Below are 21,209 nucleotides of genomic sequence, written 5' to 3' on the forward strand. Positions count from 1 at the left end.
TCATCTGCAAATATCAAGAGCATCACTTTGCCCAATTGTACTCCCTTGATGTCCTGTACTAAGCCTAAGACTTCCAACACAAGGTTGACTAAGAGCGGAAATAAGGGACATCCTTGTCAGGTTCCTGTTTTCAATGGAAATGTTTTCAGCTTTACTCCCGTTTAGTGTGCTATTGGCCATTGTTTTTTTCATATATGACCTTTTTGTGGTGAGGAATTTCCCTTCTAATCCTATCTTATTGAGTTTTTTTTTTTTTAGGAATGGGTCTTGGATATTATCAAATGCTTTTTCTGTATCAATTGATAGGCTCATGTGTTTCTTATCCTTTATCTTGTGTATGTGGTGAACCATCTTTGCATCCCTAGTATGAATCCCACTTGGTCATGATGTATTATTTTTTTTTAATGTTGTTGGATTCCTTTGGTCAGGATTTTGTTGAGAATTTGTGCATCTAAATTCATGACGGATATTGATCTGTAGTTTTCTATGTTTGCTGGGTCTTTGCTTGGCTTGGGTATCAGAGTTATGCTGGCTCATGCAGAGTTAGTCTGAGAGTTTGCTCATGTGTTGCTTCTTTCTAATTAATTATATAATTGTATGATCTCCATGAAAGGAGCCCTGATGGTACAGTGCTGACCACAAGGTCAGTAGTTTGAAACCAACAGCTACTTACTGCTAGTGAGAAAGACAAGGCTTTCTACTCCTACTAAGAGTTACTGTCTCAGAAACTCAGAGAAGCAGTATTACCCTGTTTTACAGGGTCTCTAGGACTTGGAATGGAATCGAAAGCAATGAGTTATACATTTTTTATTATCACTAGAACTTACACTTTTTATAAGTAAAATAATTCAGATGTATATCCAAATTTCCAATTATTCAAAAATGGTCACTATATTATATTTTATGTTTAAATAAAATAGTCATAGAAACATTCTCTAGTGCTATGAAAACGTGGTGCACCGTCAGTAATATGTCACCCAAGAAAATAAATCTTAAATACTACATTTTAATAAATTAAGCACTGCATGAAAACATGCTAGTAAAAAAATTATACATTGAAAACATTTTCCCAAATAATTCTTAAAACAGCTTCCTAAATTCAATGTCAGCAATTTTGTTCACTCAAGTTAACACTATATATTTGTATGTGATATACACTTCAAAATAATGGTGTGACATGAAATTAAATGAAAATGGTCTCAAAGAAAATCCAGTTTAGCATCATGTAATATTTATTATTTTACCTCCATTGTAAAGAGGGAGCAGGGAAGTTGATACGCATTTTTACTGTGTACAGAATAGAGGCAAATAGAGTAAATGTCTCTTGAGATAGTGTTATTGAAATTAAATCAGGAAAATCTAAGTTCCCAATACTGGTTTATTCCTCGTTAACTACTTCCAATAACACGCAATAGCTTCCACTTTGTGAAATTTCATTTCTAAATTGTATCTGACCCACACTCAGAATTTAAGTAACCTAGTATACACCTCATGTTAAAAGGTAGTGTAGGTCTCTTAATAGTTTTGATCTGTTCAATAACTGTGGAAAAGAAAGTGGAGGAATAAAGGCAGTACAATTGGGAGAGTACAAAAGTTGCCTAAATTAATTATGTTTACAATAACAAAAGTTATTCAGACCCTTTTATCAGATGACGGAAAGTGTGGAGGGTGGACAGAATACAACTGTGAAATATGGTGCCTGCGTCTGACTAAATTTCTTATAGGCAGGATGAGTGGGCTTGGGCAAGTCAAAGCCTTAGGAAATAATTTTCTTCTTCAACTTATAAATAAGAAGGTTAGACCAGGTAAGTTTTAAAACCCTTTTCAAATCCAATAGAATTATAACCCCCTACCATACTCTCAGGTGCTGCTTTGGCAACAAGTAGCTCCAATACATCTTAAAATCATAAATGAAGTAACCTTTTCAAAGTCTGGTGGAAACACAAATAACCAGGTTGTTGTTATGCCAGGCATAGTTATTTTCTTTCATTAAGAAAATATTCTCTCTTTCTGGTTTAAACTGCTATAGTTTTAAAGAAGTATAACCATTTTCATAGTTGTGATTTAAATTCTGTATATCATTTAACTGTACATTTTTTAGAGTTAACATTCAGACATATATACAATTATCCTGTCTAATTAAATTGTTTCCAGTAAAGTTTTAAAATATTCACAAAATAATCTCATTTTCTTTAGCATATATATATTCTTAGCATTGCTGAAGTGATAACAATTTATAACAAGGTTAACTTGAAATTGTATAGGTTTCAGTGTCCTTAATTTGAATGGAATATTATTATAATAAATTAACATAAATATAATAAACAAATATCTATATTAATATTTTATGCTTGAAAATATGTAGAGAAATAATGCTCTCTATATTGATAAATATATTCAAGGAAATATTACCATGTTTAATTTTCCACTTTGGATCTCAGAAACGGAACAATATTACAATGTGTTCAGCATCCCCCCAAACTCAGACTCATTTCTGTAACAGAAGAGTTTATTTAATTCTACTAGATAATTTCTGTATAAATTGCTATTGATAGACCATAATGTATTCTTTACTGTAATAAGACAAAAAAATCTCATCTATATTTGGGGGAAATGACATGCTGGCTAATTACAAACATTAATTTCCCATTTCATCCTTCTTTAGAAACACCTTGAAAATTAGAATTTTATTTTCAGTAGATCCCTAATAAAGATCCCTAATCTATAGTTTCTTCTGACGGTTAGAGCCTAGATTGGCTAGGAAGGCAAAGGTTTTTTCTTATATGTTAAAAATCTAGAATGTTAAAAAATCTGTTAATCTACTCACATAAATGAAGCGGGGAGAAGCGGATGGGGCTCATGATAGTAAGAAGTTGCTGATAACAATGAGTCATTTACTAAGTTCTCATTTTATGCTACATGCTATACATTAATTAACAAACTTAATTTAATTCTCACCACTTAAGGGATGGATAACTCACTAAATATGATATTGTAATAATGGAAAAGAAAATCATTAGGAAGTTAAAGTAATTATTTAATGTAAAAATCTATAATACACATTTATGAGCTATCCCCCAAAGTTGCTGTACTTTGCTTCTATTTTTCCTTTTACTTCCCTGTAATTTGAAAGTATCTTTCAGCTCTGAATAACCGATTCAATGCAACAAATACCTAACAATCTATTCTAGAAGACATAGATAGTATGGTTCTATGGAAGACACAGATGAATGAGACTGAGTGACCAAATCTCATGTTGATAATACACATTGCTGGTAGTAATTTCAACTACATGAAGTAGTCCCCTAGGTCTGGCAGCAAAGAAACTACAACAATAATCATAAAGAAAGGCTTCTAGTTTCACCTATGAACTTACCAAAGAACAAAAAAAAAAAATCTTTGTTGTTGACATGCTCGTACAATGACATCCATGCTCTCTCTTATGTTCACCAACACTACAAGAAGGTAATCCTCACTGGATCAAACGCATTGCTTTTGAATGGTATTCTCAAAACTTGTTACACCACCTGCTGAGTTTTCTGATATTTGACAACTGTATACAAGATGTTGGGATAAGCATTTAAATCTTAGGAATTCATTTTCATTATATAAATTAAAGGAGGTTCATCAGCTCAAATCAATATCAATCTAAACGATCTCTGGATAATAATACAAGAGGGGTTGAACAAAGTTTGTGGAAAATGGAACTATGAGGAAATGAAAAATATCCCCAACCTTTGTGAAGTCCCTTCAAATGATCTCAGGCTCTGAGAGTTAAAATGGTCGTGAGAGAATTTACCATTTTCGGAGGTCACATGGGAATGTGAAAAAGTGCATCTTGATGCCAGAGGTAGGCTGACTTAGATTTAATCAGTTCTCATCCCAAAGCAGTTGGGCAATTTATTTGATTTTTCTGAGCCTCGGTGCTTTTATCTATCAAATGAAGCTAACAGCAATGATCCTGAGTGTTGTGAAAATGAGAAATCACACTTGTCAGTCTATATGAGAAGGACATAATAACTCAAAACCAAATTTACTGTCTTTGAGTTGGTTCCGGTTCATAGAGACTCTACGCATAACCGAATAAATCCTTACTCTTATTTCTCACCCACCATCTCTGCACTGCACTATTGGCTCAAGCAGTAGTTCAACTCAGAACACACAGCTGATTTGCCTAAAACTTAAACAAATATGAGGTCAATTAGTACAGGAGGTGCAGCGATAAATCCAGTGTTCTCATGCAGTTGTCATCTAAATATAAGCTCTAAGACTCTGCATTAGTTAAGAGGACAATAATTGCTTTAGTATCTTTTTGGCTTTACCCTAGAAAATACTAATAGTAGCAGCAACCTTGAACTCCTTTGAGTTCTTTAAAAACAAAACATTATGTCTAGTCTCTAGTGAGTACTCATTTAAAAACCTGAATCGATTAAGATGTATATTCATCTCTGATTAAACACCAAAATGTTTTTCTTTTTACTACTTAAACACACTTACATAACCTTTATAGAGCTTAATAGAAATGATTATGGATCATACAATTATAGGAATAATGAGGACACGATAAGGAGACACATATTTAAGATTTTAGAGCAATCTGCTGTTTACCTTTCCATCCAGGTAGCTTGTTTAGCTATTGTTCAAATTAAACTTAAACTATCATTTTTTTTGTCAGCACGAGTATCTGGCAGTGAAACAATTAACTAAAATATATAATCACAACTTTAAATAATTAAAAGAAAGAGTTTTAAACCCATGGCAACAGTTTGCTATTAGAAAAGGTGAGGGAGAGAATTATTAAAACACTTTGGAGGACCCAGCTCTGCTTGTAGGGGTCCACGAATGAATTGTTTCATTTTCAAGAATGGACTGACGTTTCTTTTGTTTTCGTTCAATTCTCTCCTGTTTTTCCTTCTTTTCCTAAAAAAGGAATTAGAAAAGTGTTACATTTGCACACCCATAAAGACATCTCCAGCTCAACTTGCTTGCTGAAGTACAAAATGTAATTATTATTGGATATTTATACACCATCTTGGTTATATGGAAATATTAGCTAACAAAGATGGCCAATGTATATTATCAATAGGCAGTAAGGTCCCTTTTAAAGTAGGTCTTGTGCTGCTTTGCTTACTTTATTGACCTGAGTATGGTGTCAAAAGAACTTTTAGTCCTTTTGTGAATTTTAGGCTTGTGTAGTTACCAGTTTAATCATACAGGTATAAGTGATTTTAATTTTAAAATATTTTCTTATTTATATATCACACAGTAAAACAACCCTCACAAATTATCTGCGTTACCATTTTTGTTATTTATTTCCCCAAATATATTAAGAAATGTTGAGTGATGAAAACCTGCTTAAAAAGTACCCACTAACTACCTTACGAGATAAAACACAACCCGTGTCTTTGCAGTTGCCTGCATCTCATGTCACATATCATGCTCATTTCCCACACCACTAAGGAGCCTTGTTAGTGTGTGGGTCTCACATCGAACTTCTAACTGCAATGTCAGTAGTTCAAATCCAGAAAGCGCTCTGCACAGACAGATGAAACAACCCACTCCCTTAAAGAGTTCCAGTTTGGGAGTCACGTAGTGTCACAATGAGGGAATCAACCAGATAGCAATGTCACTATCCCCACACCTCGGACGCTACATGCAGTGCATTTTTAAAATCCATCTATTAAACATGTACTTATCTCTGAATAATAAAATAATTCACTTTAGCTGTTTTTTCTTAAATTCCACAATAAAAGATATCATCCTATATGAAGTAGATCCCGAAAGTTTATGGAAAAATTCCATTGGCTTTTTTTTATTCCATTGGATTTTAATTCCATTCTCCTACAAACTTATTGAAGCACTTGTATTCTTTTGCAACTTTTAAATTATCATATTATTTTAAGCTCAATTTACACAGAGCTGAGCTGTAGTTCATTCATATACAAAATTCCACCATTTGAACATACCATAATTTATTCATCCCTCCTTGGTCAAAGACATCCTCCTATTTTGTTCTACTTAAAAACAATGCTACCATCATTCCTTGCACAAACGAGCCAAAACATCAAAGGATAGCAAGAATAAATTCATTAACAAAAAGCAACTTATGAGTTTAAGTTCTGGAGTTCAGTATGAAGTACCAGAAAATAAATTACAAATAATTTCTCCGAGGGGAGTTATTCCAGATTCCTCGGATATAAAAGCAATACCGTTTAACTAGATAATGTAATTGAAAGAAAGGCGAGCGTCAAAAGTAAGGAGACATAACTTTTAAGATTTACAGCCTCAGAAACCCACAGGGCAGTTATACCTTGTCCTACGGGGTAGATATGTGTTGGAATAGATTTGATGGTAGTGGATTTAGTTGCTTTTGAGTATAAACACAAACAAACAAAAAGCAAACAGATTGGACCTGGAAGAAGTACAACTAGAATGCTTCCCAGAAGAATGTTATAAGAGTCACACAACACTTGATAAAGCAGAAGATGCCCAGTGAGATGGATCGGCACGTGGCTACCAGAATGTGAGGCTGGCACAGGACTGGGCAGTATTTACTTCTGTTTGTACACAGGGCCATTATGAGTGGGACTTAACTCAATGGCATCTACAGCAGCAGTTCTAAAGGTGACCAATAAGCAACAGTCATAAATCTATTGGTATTTCTTATTAGACTTCTATTAAACTAATGAATTAAATAAGGGAGAAAGATATTTGATCACGATGGCTCTTTTTATCCAGAGCAGTTTTGTTCATGTATTCCTGTGTGGCTCCTTCACATCGGCCTTGCACGTGTCTTAAATATATTCCTACATGCTTCAAGCTTTTCTGGCCCTCTGTGTTTCACATCACCCTTTAGTTGGTCTTTTTTTTTTTTCTTCGACTTTTCAAATTTATGCCTGTTTCTTTAGCTAGTCTTGATTCTAGGCCTTACATAAAAAGAAATAAGCAATAAGAATAGTCAGAAATACTCTAGAGAGAATTTATGAAGGAAGACTAATCCAAGTAGATATGACAATGTCCTCAGAATGACATCATCTGCCACTGGAATACTCACAAGGAGACTGAACGATGAGACAGAACATTTAAAAACAGATGAAAAGGACATGGGAAGGGCAGCATCTCATATTGGTGAGTAAAAGATGGACTATGCTACAAAATATTTATTTGGAAAAATTACAGCTAGATTCATATTGGTACGATATATCAGGAGAAATTCTAAGTAGATTAAATACTATAACATTACAAATTACTAGACGTAAAAACAGGATTATATGTTTTCAAGTTCATATCATGGAGATGGCATTTCCAACGATAAATGAGAAACATGAAGCCAAAAGAAAAATTGATATCTTACCTAAAAATTTATACAACATAAAATACCATAAATTAAAGGAAAAACAATATACTAGAAAAAGTCACAACTGGTTATTTCCCTGTTTTTTTAAAGTTTCTAGAAATGAGTAAGCAATGCTAGCACCTCAATAGAAAAATAGGAGAAGTCTTCAGATTGGAATATGAATGTTTGTTAAGCAAAGAAAAACAAACAAAAAAACACCAACTAAACCTGTCTAACCAGGGAAATGCAAATCAAAAATACTCTGGATACAACGAACAGGACAGCATGCATTAAAAATGTTTTAAAATTGCCTGAATAAATGATGAGGAAACAGAGATTCTCTCTATATCAGTTGCAAAGTTATACGAGGCCTACATAAGGCATTTCTGGTAATAGCTATTACAATTATATGAAACTTTAGCTTAGAAATCACACTCTAAAAATGTATCCCACCCATTTTATTCAGAGTTATTTACTGTAGCTGTGTTAGTGGAGAAAAAAAATGCAGAATGGAAAAATACACATATGCACCTAATGGAATATAGGGCCTTACAATATAGAGTATTACCAAAAATAACTAGACTCACTACATATTGATAGAGAAATAACTCCAAAATACTTTCAACATATAAAAAGATACAAGGTAAAAGAGAATATTATGACTGATGTTTTGTTATTTAAGGAATAATAGAAGCATTCATAGAAATCAAAAGACCAGGAAGAAAATACATGTACAAAAGGAGATTTCTAGGTAGAAATTCTCAGGAGACAAAGAAAACTTTGAATTAGAGGTGGAAAATACAGGTATTGAAATACAGATACAAAATATCACATGAAGCTTACAGGTACTTATGAAAAGGAGTTGTCATCTATTAAGAGAATGATGATTTTAAAAAAGTTCAGTATTGTAGTTACATAATCTGTTGTGAATTTGAGACTTAAAAGTGAAGGGATGGAGTTTAGCCTGTCAATCAGGTCACAACTTCATGACTTCATTTGGAGGTGCTAAGGAGATAAAGTAGCTCACTGGAGGAGGGACACGCTCACTCTCTGTGAGATATGCTTCCTGACAAGACACATGGAGCTACACTAGAGCTCTAGAGCCGGAGAAGCCACACAGAGACCCCTGCCAGCGCTGAGATGCCTCAACTAACATCACTGAATCCACAAGACTTACCACCCACTGGCCTGAGATCTTCCTGCATTCTGCATCATTGCATGTGTTTCATGAGTCTGAAGAGGAATTTATAGATTGGTATCAGACATGTGGGCTAATATCAGACTTGTGGACTTGATCTGGACTTGGCTAGGATGTTTTCTCAATATTCAATTTTTCCTTATATAAAGCTCTTCCTTATACACATGTGTACTTATGAATTTGTTTCTCTAGTCTAACTTAACACATTCAGGAATACAACTGTCCAGAAACATTAAAAGAATATTAAAAACAAAAAACAGACTTCCAGGAAGATGGCGACTGAGTAATACACACCAGAGGGATTCCACGGAAATCAGCCCAGGAGAGTTACTCACAGAGGGAAATTCAACACAGCCAGATTGCAGGAGGAGCATCATAAAGATAAGTAGGTACAGATCCACAAGGTTTTAAAGGGCTGGTTTTTTTGGCTTACCACAGTGGAGGCTGGCTAGGTTTTGACCTTAGTCCCACCACTGTCTTTGCCTGAGCTGGGATTATTAGGAAGTGGCGCAGGGGCTTTATCTCAACACAACCAGAGCCTGCTGCTGCTTTGAGGCAGGGAATAAGCTCTTGCAGCCCCACAGGCAGGGATCAGGGCTCAGCTACATTGTTACTTTTGTTTCCTTCTCTTCTCTCCCTCCTCCCCCGCAGTTTCAGCAGGTTTAGTTCCCCCCCCCCCCCAGTCTTTTCCCTTTTCTCTCACACACCACTGCTGACCTCCGGATAACTCCCCTTTTAGCCTAGGGCATTTACTCTTGCCCTCCACCCAGCTGGAAGAGCTCGATCCTGAGCAGGGTAGCCCTAGGCTGGGAAAGCCAGACCACCCTCAACCAGGGGACATTCTGCCCAACTTCTTCCCGGAGAATTCCTGTGTGTGTGTGTGTGTGTGTGTGGCTTGGGGAGCTCCTATTTGTCCTCTGTGGTCCCAAGTTACTGAGGGAACTTCCTCCCGCCTGCCTTAGTGCCTCACAGGGCCTAAGGCAGCTCGGCCAACACTCGCAAATATTCTATGCCACTGTGGGAAACCTCTGCCCATACTCCAGCAGTGATCTACCTGACCAGGGCAACTCCGCCCAACATTCATGGTGCTCCACACCAAAGCAGGCAACCAACCAGCTTTCTGTGGCACTCCGCTTTCAGTGGGCACTCTCGCACATCCTCTGCGGCACCCCAAGCAACCATGGGACACACCATCATGGCTTGTGACATCACCCAGTACAGCACCATCCTCCTGGGTCCACAACAACCCAACCAGTGCCCCCTGAGAGGACCATCCAACTCGCCCTCCAAATAACAGAATACTTGTTGATTAAGGAAAGAGTGAAGCCACAGGAGGATAAAGTGGTAGGCTAATTCCATTGTGAAATTAGCTGCAGGCAGTTTGAAAAGCATTCCTACAAGTCTCCCAGAAACAGCCAGTACTCTTACACTCCCTCCAAAATGGCACCTACCTCCCCTAAAACAACCCAACGCAAACAGCATTCAGTCCCAATGACCTCAATGAAAAACCAGGAGAAACAAAAGGCAACCGCAGAAGATATCCTGAACCTAATAACAGGCATTGAAGAAGTGGACTTTGATCTGTTGCAGAAAGAAATTTCCTGAATGCTGCTTGGAGTCATACAAGATATGAGGGGAAAATACAGAAAAAGGATGAAATGATAGAGGAGATAAAGTTCAAACACCCAAATTAAATACAAGAGCTCAGGGAAGAGATAAAAAAAAAACCAGTAGCAGACTCACGGACCTGGAGAATTGACTGGAGGAAGCATAAAACCGCACCAGTGACCTAGAGGACAGCCAAACAGACTTTAACATACACGAACAAAGAACTAGTAAGATCATCAGAGAAGCTGAAGAAAACCCAAGAGCTATGCCTGATGCTATGAAGAGGCACATCACAATAATTAGATTACCAGAGGAAGACACAACAAAAAAGTTATTTGCAACAATAGAGAAAGAATTATTGGAGGAAAACTTCCCCAGCTTAATGAATGAAAACCAGGAAACCATTCAGGAGGCTGAAGGAACACCAGCTAGACTTAATACCAAGAAGAAGTCACCAAGGCACATAATAGTTAAACTATCCAACTTTGAGGAAAAGGAGAGAAATTAAAAGAGCAGCAAGAAAAAAACAAGCAATCACATATATTCTTAAGGTTCCCAGATAAGAATATGCTCAGCCCTATCAGTGGAAACTATAAAGAAGAGGAGAGAGTGGAGTAACATATTCCAAAAATTGAAGGAAAATAACACAAACCCAAGAATACTCTACCCAACTAAATTATCGATCTAGATAGATGGAGAAATAAGTCTTCCCTGGCAAGGAAAAACTCAAAGAATACATTAGAAGAAACCCAGCCATACAAAAATCTTTGCTGACTCAGTATGGGCAGAAGAACAGTACTCACTAAGCATAGCTAAGAGACCAACACATACAACAACCCCACCCAGAGGGGCAGCAAGAAGAAAACAGACCCCCAAGATAGCATTGGCTTAGGGATGGACAGAAGTCAAGAATCACTCTCACACACACACACACACACACACACACACACACACACACACCACACTGATAAGAAAGCAAGGTAGGAAAATACCCATAACAAAAGGTATAGATGACATCACAGAGTCCACAGATGGAGATAAGAACCCTGAATATCAAAAGACCCAATTCAGGCATTAAAAGACTGAGGCTAGCAGACTGGCTTAGAAAACACAACCCATCAATCTGCCTACAGGAGACACATTCAAGGCTACGGACAAAAAAACAGGCTGAGACTCAAAGTCTGGAGAGAGCCATACCATGCAAACAGAAATTCAAAACAAGCTGGGGTAGCAATCCTAATCTCGGATAAAATTGACCTCAAAGTACAAAGCATAAAAAGAGAAGAGGGGAACTAAATAATACTCAAGGGAACGGTAAACAATGAATCACTAATCATTGTAAACATATATTTCCCAAATGAGAGTCCTGCTGAATACGTCAACCACACACTCCAAAAGATTTTTTAAAAATTTACAGCCTCAACAATATGGTGGTTGATTTCAATACACCGCTCACTGAGAAAGATAGATCACAGGGAAATGAACTCAACAAGGAAGCTAGAGAGCTAAACACTACAATTAGACAATTTGAACTGATATTTACAGATCTTTTCATCCATATACAAAAAATTCACATTCCTTTCAAGCCCAAATAGCACATATTCCAAGATACACTACATGCTGGGATATAAGGTGAATCTACATAAATTTAAGCACATTGATATCATACAGACCTCTGTCTCAGACGACTGTGCCCGAAGGCTGGAAATTAACAAAAGGAAGATGAAGAAAACAAGAGCAAACAATTGGAGGATGAATAATTCTCTGTTGCAAACGATGTGTGTACTGGCCCAGAGCAGAGATTAAATTAGTACATTTCTAGAAACCAATGACAATGAAAACACGATGTACCAAAACTTATGGGACACAGCACAGGCAGTTATCAGAGGAAGTTTCATAGCAATATATGTACATCTGAGAAAGGAAGAGAGATGAATGATTGATATGCTGGCACAAATTTTACAACTACAGCAGAGTCAGCAAAATAATCTTGCTAATAGCAAAAGAAAATAAATAAATAAAAATCAGGCTGAGATTCAGGAGAGGGAAAATAAGATAACTATGGAAAAAATTAATGGTGCTAAAAGTTGGTTCTTTGATAAGATAAACAGAAACGACTGACCGCTGGCAAACCTAACCAGAAAGGAGGGAACAAATTTCAATAGCAAGAATGATGGATGAAAGAGGGGACGTTACAGTAGACATAAATGAAATCAAAAGAATAATTACACAGTACTACGAAGGACTGTATTCCAATGAATTGAACAATGAACAAATGCTTGGTAAAACAATCCCTCCCTAGACTATACCGGATGGATGTCAAGAATCTCAACAGGCCCATAGCAATAGAAGAAATAGACAAGGTTATCAAGGGCTTCACAGGAGAGTTCTACCAAGAATTCAGGGAAGAATTGACACCTATCCTACACAAAATTGTCCAGAATAAAGAAAAAGATGGCAAACTACTGAATTCCTTCTATGATGCTCGTATAACTCTGTTACCAAAATTGGGCAAGGATCCCACAAAATTGAGAATTACACATCAATCTCCCTAATGAACATCAATGTAAAATTCCTTAACAAAAAAACGGCCAATAGAATACAAAAATATATAAAACAAATAATTCACCATGACCAACTAGGACTCGTACCAAGTATGCAGGGATGGTTCAACATATGAAGACCATTAGTATTATTCGCCACATTGACAAGAAAAACTGTAAGAACCACATGATAAGATCGATAGATGTGGAAAAAGCATTTGGCAATATCCAACACCAATTCCTTTTTAAGACACTCGAGAAGATAGAAATGGAAGGCAAATTCCTCAATAAAATACAAGCTATATATGAAAAACCAACAGCCAACATGGTAGTCAATGGAGAAAAGACTAACACAATCCCACTGAAAAAGGGGACCAGACAAGGATGCTCCTTGTCCCCACTTTTATTTAACATCGTACTGGAGGTTTTACCTAACAGCATAAGGCAACAAAAAGACATCAACGTTATTCTTCTGGGGAAAGAAGAGGTGAAATTATCATTAATTGCAGATGATATGATATTATATATGAAAAATCCCAAAAGCGACACAAGGGGAAGACTGAAAGTAATAGAGGAGTATGGCAGAGTGGGAGGATACAAGATCAACAAACAGAAGTCCATCGGACTGCTAAACACATTGGATAAGACCACAGAAGAGGAGATCAAAAGGGTGGTACTCTTCTCAACAGCCAAACACAAATGGAAATATCTAGGGATATACCTGACTAAAAGAACAAAAGATCCACATGAGGAAAAATACAGAACACTATTATAAGAAACCAAGAGTGACCTGACATATGGAAGATTATCCCAAGCTTGTGGATTGGAAGAATCAATATAGTAAAGATGTCAGTTCTGCCCAAGGTACTATAAAAAATTAATATAATCCTGATACAATTACCCTCATCTTTCTTCAAAGAAATGGAAAAAATGATTACCAACTTCATATGGAGAGGGAAGAAGCCCAGAATTAGCAGAGGACTCCTCAAAAAAAGGACACAGTGGGAGGGCTTGCTTTACCTGACTTTAGAACATACTATACAGCCACAGTTGTCAAAACCACATGGTATTGGTACAATGACAGATACTCAGACCAATGGAAAAGAACTGAAAACCCATAAATAAAATCATCAACAAAACAGACAACTGATCTTTGATAAGGGCCCCCAAAATATCCAAAGGGAATCAGATGCCCTCTTGAATAAGTGGTTCTAGAAAAAATGGACATCTACATGCAGGACAATGAAGCATGACCCTTATCTCACTCCATGAACAAGAATAAACTCAAGATGGATTACATACCTCGAGGTAAAACCCTAAACTATTAGGGTTATCAATGAGGGAATTGGGACCAACCTGAGAACTTTGGCACAGGAAATGTATAGGCTATCAAAATAGGGAAGGACACAAACACAGAGTAGGCACAAATTGACAAGTGGGATATATTGAAGATAAAACACCTATGTACATTGATAGAATTCACCAAGAGAGTAATAAGAGAGCCCACAGATTGGGAAAACATCTTTAGCAAACACATATCAGAAAAGGGCCTTATTATTAAAATCTACAATACTCTGCTAGTTTCCAAAAAGAAAAAACAAAACAAAACTAATTGCCCACTGTGGAGGAGGGCAAATGACCTGAAAAGAAGTTTCATGGGGACAGAAATCCGAATAGTCAATAAACATATGAGAAAATATTCTCAATCTTTAGCCATAGAAAATTCAAATTAAAACAACTAAGGAGATATCACCAAACACCCTCCAAGTTAAGCCCAATTCAAAAAAATCATTAAGCAACAAGTGTTGGAGGGGCTATGGGGACACAGGAACTCTTGTCCACTGCTGGTGGACCTGTAGTTCAGTACAACCACTATGGAAATTGATTTGGCAATTTCGAAAACAGATGGAAATTGAGCTACCATATGACCCAGCAATCCCGCATTGCCACATGGGAAGAACTGGAGGAAATTATGCTAAGCGAAGTAAGCCAAGCACAAAAAGACAAGTACAACATGAGTCCACTGAGGTAAGCTTTAAAAAAAAATGCCAAAGTGGGCATAGGGAAAAAGCTATGTATGTACGTATACAAACATTCCTGGGTTGAGGTCCATGCAGTATGGCAGGGGCCTGACCAAATCCAGGAATACATATGGTAGCCAACTAAAAAGGAGGGGTAAAAGGGGGGCAAAAAAGGGTAGCAGGGGAACAGGCCACTAACCCACTTAAGGGGAGGGTGTTGTTTATATCTCGACAGGGAAAGAGGGACCAGCCTTCAACCAGGGTCTCCAAGATGTAAATGCATGGCATGGAGTCGAGAACCGTGGAGACATCTGAGGGGCCAGCCCGGAATCCCAACTATGTAGACAACTGCCCCTCTCTCCAGAAGAATTTATTTCAGAGGATAGTACTGAAGCTGCAGCTCAGGGAGACGGACATGTCTAATCAGAGCACATGGGAGTAAATGTACAAATATAAATATATTTATATATGACGATGGGGAAATAGATTTATGTGCATGTATTTATAGGTTTAATATTATGGTAGCAGATGGACATTGGACCTCCACTCAAGTACTCCCCTCAATGCAAGAATACTTTGTTCTATTCAAATGGCATTCTATGATGCTCACCTTCCCAACACGATCACTGAAGACAAAGCGGGTGCATAAGCAAAGGTGTTGAAGAAAGCTGATGGTGCCTGGCTATCAAAAGATACAGCATATGGGGTCTTAAAGGCTTAAAGGTAAACAAGCAGCCATATAGCTCAGAAACAATGACCACATGGAAGAAGCACACCAGCCTGTGTGATCACAAGATGTCGGAGGGATCAGGTATCATGCATCAAAGAACAAAAATTCAAATCATTGTGAATGAGGGGGAGTGTAGATTGGGGATCCAAGAACCATCTGTAGGCAACTGGACATTACCTTACAGAAGGGTTACGGGGAGGAGACACGCCAGTCAGGGTGCAATGCAGCAACGATGGAACATATAATTGTCCTCTAGTTCCTAAATGCTTCCTACCCCACCCCCACCCCCACCCCCAACTATCATCTCAATTCTACCTTCCAAATCTAGCTAGACCAGAGGATGTACACTGGTACACAATGGAACTGGAAAAACAGGGAATCCAGGACAGATGATCCCTCCAGGACTAGTCGTGAGAGTGACGATACCGGGAGGGTGGAGTAGGAAGGGGGAACCCATTACAAGGATCTCTATATAACATTCTCTGTGGGGGGTGGACAACAGAAAATTGGGTGAAGGGAGACACCGAACAGTGCAAGAAATGGCATAATAATAATAATTTATAAATTATCAAGGGTTCATGAAGGAGGGGTAAATGGAGAGGGAAGGGGGAAAATATGAGAAGTTGAGACCAAGGGCTCAAGTAGAAAACAAATGTTTTGGGAATGATGAGGGCAACAGAAGTACACATGTGCTTGACACAGTGCTGTATGTATGGACTGTGATAAGAGTTGTACAAGCCCCCAATAAAATGATTAAAAACAAACAAACAAAAATCAACGTGATAGACTAGATCACAAAATTAAGACTGCAGACAGTGTGTTTCTAAAGAATGTCAGAGTTTAAAAAAAGAATAGTTAGGATGGGAACTGCATCAATAACCATAAACAATAAATCAGAAAATGTGCGTATGTGTTTCTGAAAATTATGGATGAGCGGATGTAGCAGGAAGAAAGGCTGTGGAGGGGGCAGGATGTAGGTTCTCAGATACTTAAAACAAATGTTTTATTTATTTTAAATTGTTTTATTAGGGGCTCATACAACTCTTATGACAATCCATACATACATCAATTGTGTAAAGCACATTCGTACATTCATTGCCCTCATCATTCTCAAAACAGCTGCTCTCCACTTAAGCCCCTGGCATCAGCTCATTTTCCCCCTCCCTCCCCACTCTCTCCTTCCTCATGAACCCTTGAAAATTTGTAAATTATTGTTTTGTCATATCTTGCACTTCCCATTGTCTCCCTTCACCCACTTTACTGTTGTCTGTCCCCCAGGGGGAAAGTCACATGTAGATCCTTGTAATTGGTTCCCCCTTTCCAACCCACTCACCCTCTATCCTCCCGGTATCACCACTCACATCTCGGCCCTGGATTCCCTGTGTTTCCAGGATTCTTGTGTTTCTCAGATACTTTTGTAAGCTCCTAGCATTCTGCTTATCTAATAAAAGGCTCAGTATTTAACTGGCCTGAAAAAATGGCCCGTACAAAAGACCAATGAGACCTGTACAGACAGAATACCTACCAACCATCTTTCATACTCATCAAGAGCTTGCCTATCTTTATCTTTCTTCTCAGCTCTCTTCAGGTCTTCCTTTTTTTTCTCATTGATTTTCTCTTTTTCCTTTTGTTTCAGTAGCACCTCCTTCCTCTCGATCCTGTGTGGAATAATATCAAATGCTGAGACGTGAGCTAACAGAGGGTAAAGACTGCCCATTTCATCTTTGGTAATCATGAGATCAAGATACACTAGGAAACTCTACGTGGATCAAGTCTAGTGAAGTCTGAAGTGTTATTAGTTTAAAGTCTATCCAACTATTTATTACTTTGGATTACCATTTTTCAACTGCAGTTACATTGCCTTTCCTTTTCTCAGCAACGCTCTCCTCCTCTTTCTGCTTCTTTGCTCTTTCATATTCCTTCTCCTTTTTGCTTTTCTCTTTAAGATATTCCATCTTTTTCTCTTTCCATTTCTCAAAAGCCTGGAATAAAATGCAGAGCGGTTTTGTTTACTGACACAATTTCCCATTGTCTATCTTTTGTGACATTCACTATAGGGGGAAATCACGGGCCGTCTTTACTATCGAGCGTAAGTGTTCAGAGATAATTCTTAGAGCGATAATCAAAACTCGCCAGTACTTGCAGCGCGTCTCCTTTCCGCACAGCATTTTCTTCCTCCGTTTTCTTCTTGTTTTTTGCCTCGAGTCTCTTTTTTGCAGCGGTTTTCTTTGCTTCCTTTTCTTTCATAGCCTTCCAAGCCTCAAATGAGGCTAACGCTTCTTCTCTTTTGGCGGCTCTTTTCTAGTTTGGAAAGATAAGCAAATTTGTGTGTGTTTATAAGCATTCATATGCATGTACATATGAGGGTAAGTCAATGAGTAAGCATAGAGACTTTTATTAACCATAAATACAAAAAACATGAAGTTAATATTTCTTGACATTCTTCCCATGCAGGCCTCTACTTAAGGAGCCCTGCAGGTGTGGCAGTGAAGAGTTGGGCTGCAGTCCATGTGGTAGGCAGTTGGAAGTCACCAGCTGCTCCGCGGGAGAAAGACTGGGTTTTGTACTTTTGCTAATGTGTCAACCCCGAGCGGGGTCACCGTTCATCAGCCCTGGCAGTGAGAAGTCCACCCATGGGAAATAAGAGGCTATGGCTTCTGTAAAAGGTTTCAGAAATGCACACGGGCAGTTCTTCCTTGCCCTGTGGTGTCGCTGGGAGTCGGCCTCAGTTGGTGGCAGTGAGTTTGGGTTGGGAGAGGTCTGTCCTTGGCCGAGCAGCTGCTTCATCTGTGATCCTTCCGTGAAGAATTCTGCGTTCTCACGTTTACACCAAACCAAAATGGCAGTTGTGACATCCTGGAGGACATTAAATTGCGTTCCTTTGAGCTGTTCTTCCAGATTTGGGCGGGTGTTCCGGCTGTACGGAGGATGAGGTGAGGTTTCCTAATAAATAACATTTTTCACAGGACAGCCCCCACGAGTGTAAAAAGGCACCCTCGCAAAGAAAGAGTGGGCCAATTGTCCTGAAAAGGGCGAAATCAGTCTGGTCTTTGTCTTAGCCATGCAGTTTGCCAATTCTGAAATTTCCTCCTAAGTCCCCGTGGTTGTCCTCTGTCCTTTGAGAAAAGCTACCATGAGGACCTCCCTGGGGTCTTCTGAACTTCTCTCTCAGCCTTGAACTTCTCGGACCTAACAGATCCCTTGGAAGTTACCAAAGCAAGTCCATTACTGAAAGAACGCATCTGTTGCCACCCACTGGGGCATGTTTAAACACATTTTTTGGGGGGGCTAACATGAACTGGATTACTAGCAGCAATACTTTTGACTTACCCTCATACGTATATAGATAATATCTAAAAATAGATCTCACATATATGTATATCTCTACTCACTTTGACATTTAGCATATGTAGAAATTATGTTCCAAACAAATAATTTATTCAGAATGATCTGGATAAGTTGATTGGTAAAACAAGTAATTGGAATATTCCATTGCATCTTAAAATACATTTTTAAAAAACACTTATCAGTAACTGTTCTACTACTGTTGAGAAACAGAAATCCACTATTTCTTGTTTTTTAACTATATTAAGCAAATGTTATAAAAATATACTGTGATAGTATGAGGTACACTAGCATTTTTTTCAAAAAATATTTAGATTAAGATATCAGAAAAGTTCTAGGCATACGTGTAAGTTAAGAGTAAATTAAATTACCCAAGTTCATAAGCAAATGCAGATCTTTGATTTAAACAGCAGCACTGCGGATATTAAAGGATCAGAATTTTACTACTCCTAAATACTCCAAATGCTTAAAAGATGAACCATACATGAAAATATACAAGTTATTAGATAACAAATATGCTGTTTATTTACTTCAATATTTAATCCTGTACTATATGCTTTGCAATAGTACTGTCAATATTAATATTATGAAGAGGAAGTAGCCCAGCAGTAAAGTACTACCTGCCGTACAGAATATGAGGAGTAAGGGAGCTGGAACGCCTACCAAACATAGCGCTCAGATGCTACAAGTGGGCGAACAGGTGCGCTGCCATATCCCAGGTTGAGCTGTCCTATCTATCCCACAGGGGACTGACTGACTGACACTAAGTCCTGTTCATTCTGGGAATATTTCTTTTTACATCCATTTTAGTGTTGAAGAAGACCAGTTTTTTGTCAAAGCCTTCTTTTTTGAAGATGGGAGAGACCCAAGCTGGTCTGTAGGCCACCAGGCAGGCAATAGAGAAAGGGACTGAGCATGTTGCTAAAGACTGAAACAAGATGCCAGCTCCCATCAATGGGGGAGGTATGCAATCAAAAGCACAGGTTGGGAAGAGGAAAATTGAAAGTTATATTCTTGGCCAAGTTAGAAAGGAGGTCAAGTTTTTAAGAGTGAAGTAGCTATATATGATAAGATGTTGAAATGGTAACACAAAACAAGAGCTAAAATACACTGAGTGTTTTCCATGTGTCAGTCATAGAACACACCCCAATACGAAATAATCTTTTGATGTGTGTCTTGGTTTTAAAATCTGTTCCTGGGTTTATTTGGGGCACTGATTCAGAAAATGGCATTGGGTAGAGCAGATCAACTTTAGTTTCTTAGGTACTGTGTTCCACAATATTTTCAGGATTGAATTTCACTAATCTATTAATTTATTTATCAACCTAGTTTAAATATGAGAAGAATTCAGACCCACAAATAATAAGAAAGACAGACTAATGAAAAAGAATTAGGTATTAGGGGACTTCCAAGGGAAGCTGTCTGTGGACCTATCATGACTAGTTGGGTTACTACGTATGCATTGTCAATGTCAGTGGTCCAGACCCAAAGGGGTAGTTCTTCAATGTGAGTTAGAATTGAACAGATGACAATGAATTTTTCTTTTTGCTATGGGAAACCGTACTATTTATACAGAGACTACAAGTGAGATACTGCAATGTCTGAACACAGCTTGAGAAGAATGGAAAATAAAAACGAAAATTGAAAAGGCACCTATATGGAAGGTGTGAAGGCAATTTAGAGCGACAAAAATAGGAGACTTCATAGCGATTTTCAAAAATACCTTGAAGATTTAAATTTTTCTTCTTCAAATGATGCTGTCAACATTTCAGAGCACATTTTAACACACAGAAGTCAATGGATAATCCATGCTAAATGGTTCACAGGTGAGGTTGACTCCAAGCTTCTTTAGACGAAAACAAGGTCCCTTCTTTTCAGGGTTTTTGTGCACAGGTGGAGAAGTAGTGCCATCTTACAACAACACGGAAACTGGTTAATTTTCATAAAGGAGCTTGAACGCTACAGACGCATTTTGGTTTTCAGAACATTGGAGTCTCCACTGATTGTACCAAACTCATTCCCAGTCAATTATGACTCATATCAACCCGATTGGACCAAGTGGAACTTCTTCTGCTGTAGGTTTCTGAGGCAGTAAAGCATTATGGGACTAGAAAGTCTCATCTCTCTCGCAGAGCAGCTAGTGAGTGGGCTTGCCCTTGTGTTTAGCAGGCAAACCCGTATCCACCGTGCAGTAACTCTTATCTCTGGCCCTTTTCCAAGCTAGGAAATTGGAACTGCCTGTTACTCAGTTTCAAATTAAGGTGAAACGATACCCGAGGGAAATCCCAAATTCATAGAATCTGCAATGTTCTAACACAGCTTTGGATCAAGGGACCCTGTGTGAAGTATAAATATTTGACCTAAATATTTAGTACAAGTAAGCTACTTTAAACAAAGCCAGCACACACTTCCTCTGTCTCAGGATCAC

General features: G+C 38.0%; 1 protein-coding gene across 7 annotated transcripts in view; it reads right to left on the bottom strand.

The window, feature by feature from the left end:
- Positions 1–1,093: 1,093 nt before the first annotated feature.
- The window catches only part of MAP9 (microtubule associated protein 9), a 47,529-nt gene continuing 27,413 nt past the window's right edge, over positions 1,094–21,209 (bottom strand). For 5 of the 7 annotated variants that reach the window (XM_075543619.1, XM_075543618.1, XM_075543617.1 and 2 more), the window contains exons 11-14: positions 17,570–17,737; positions 17,273–17,418; positions 16,962–17,094; positions 1,095–4,920 (exon numbers count right to left, since the gene is read on the bottom strand). In XM_075543619.1, the coding sequence (XP_075399734.1) occupies positions 4,798–4,920; positions 16,962–17,094; positions 17,273–17,418; positions 17,570–17,737 (570 nt within the window). In that variant the 3' untranslated portion in view covers positions 1,095–4,797. Of the gene's footprint in view, positions 4,921–16,961; positions 17,095–17,272; positions 17,419–17,569; positions 17,738–21,209 lie in introns of all 7 variants that reach the window. The other 2 variants (XM_075543623.1, XM_075543622.1) reach the window with 2 other exon arrangements.

Source organism: Tenrec ecaudatus, chromosome 3 (assembly GCF_050624435.1).
Source record: "Tenrec ecaudatus isolate mTenEca1 chromosome 3, mTenEca1.hap1, whole genome shotgun sequence".
In the NCBI taxonomy this organism is placed as follows: Eukaryota; Metazoa; Chordata; class Mammalia; order Afrosoricida; family Tenrecidae; genus Tenrec; species Tenrec ecaudatus.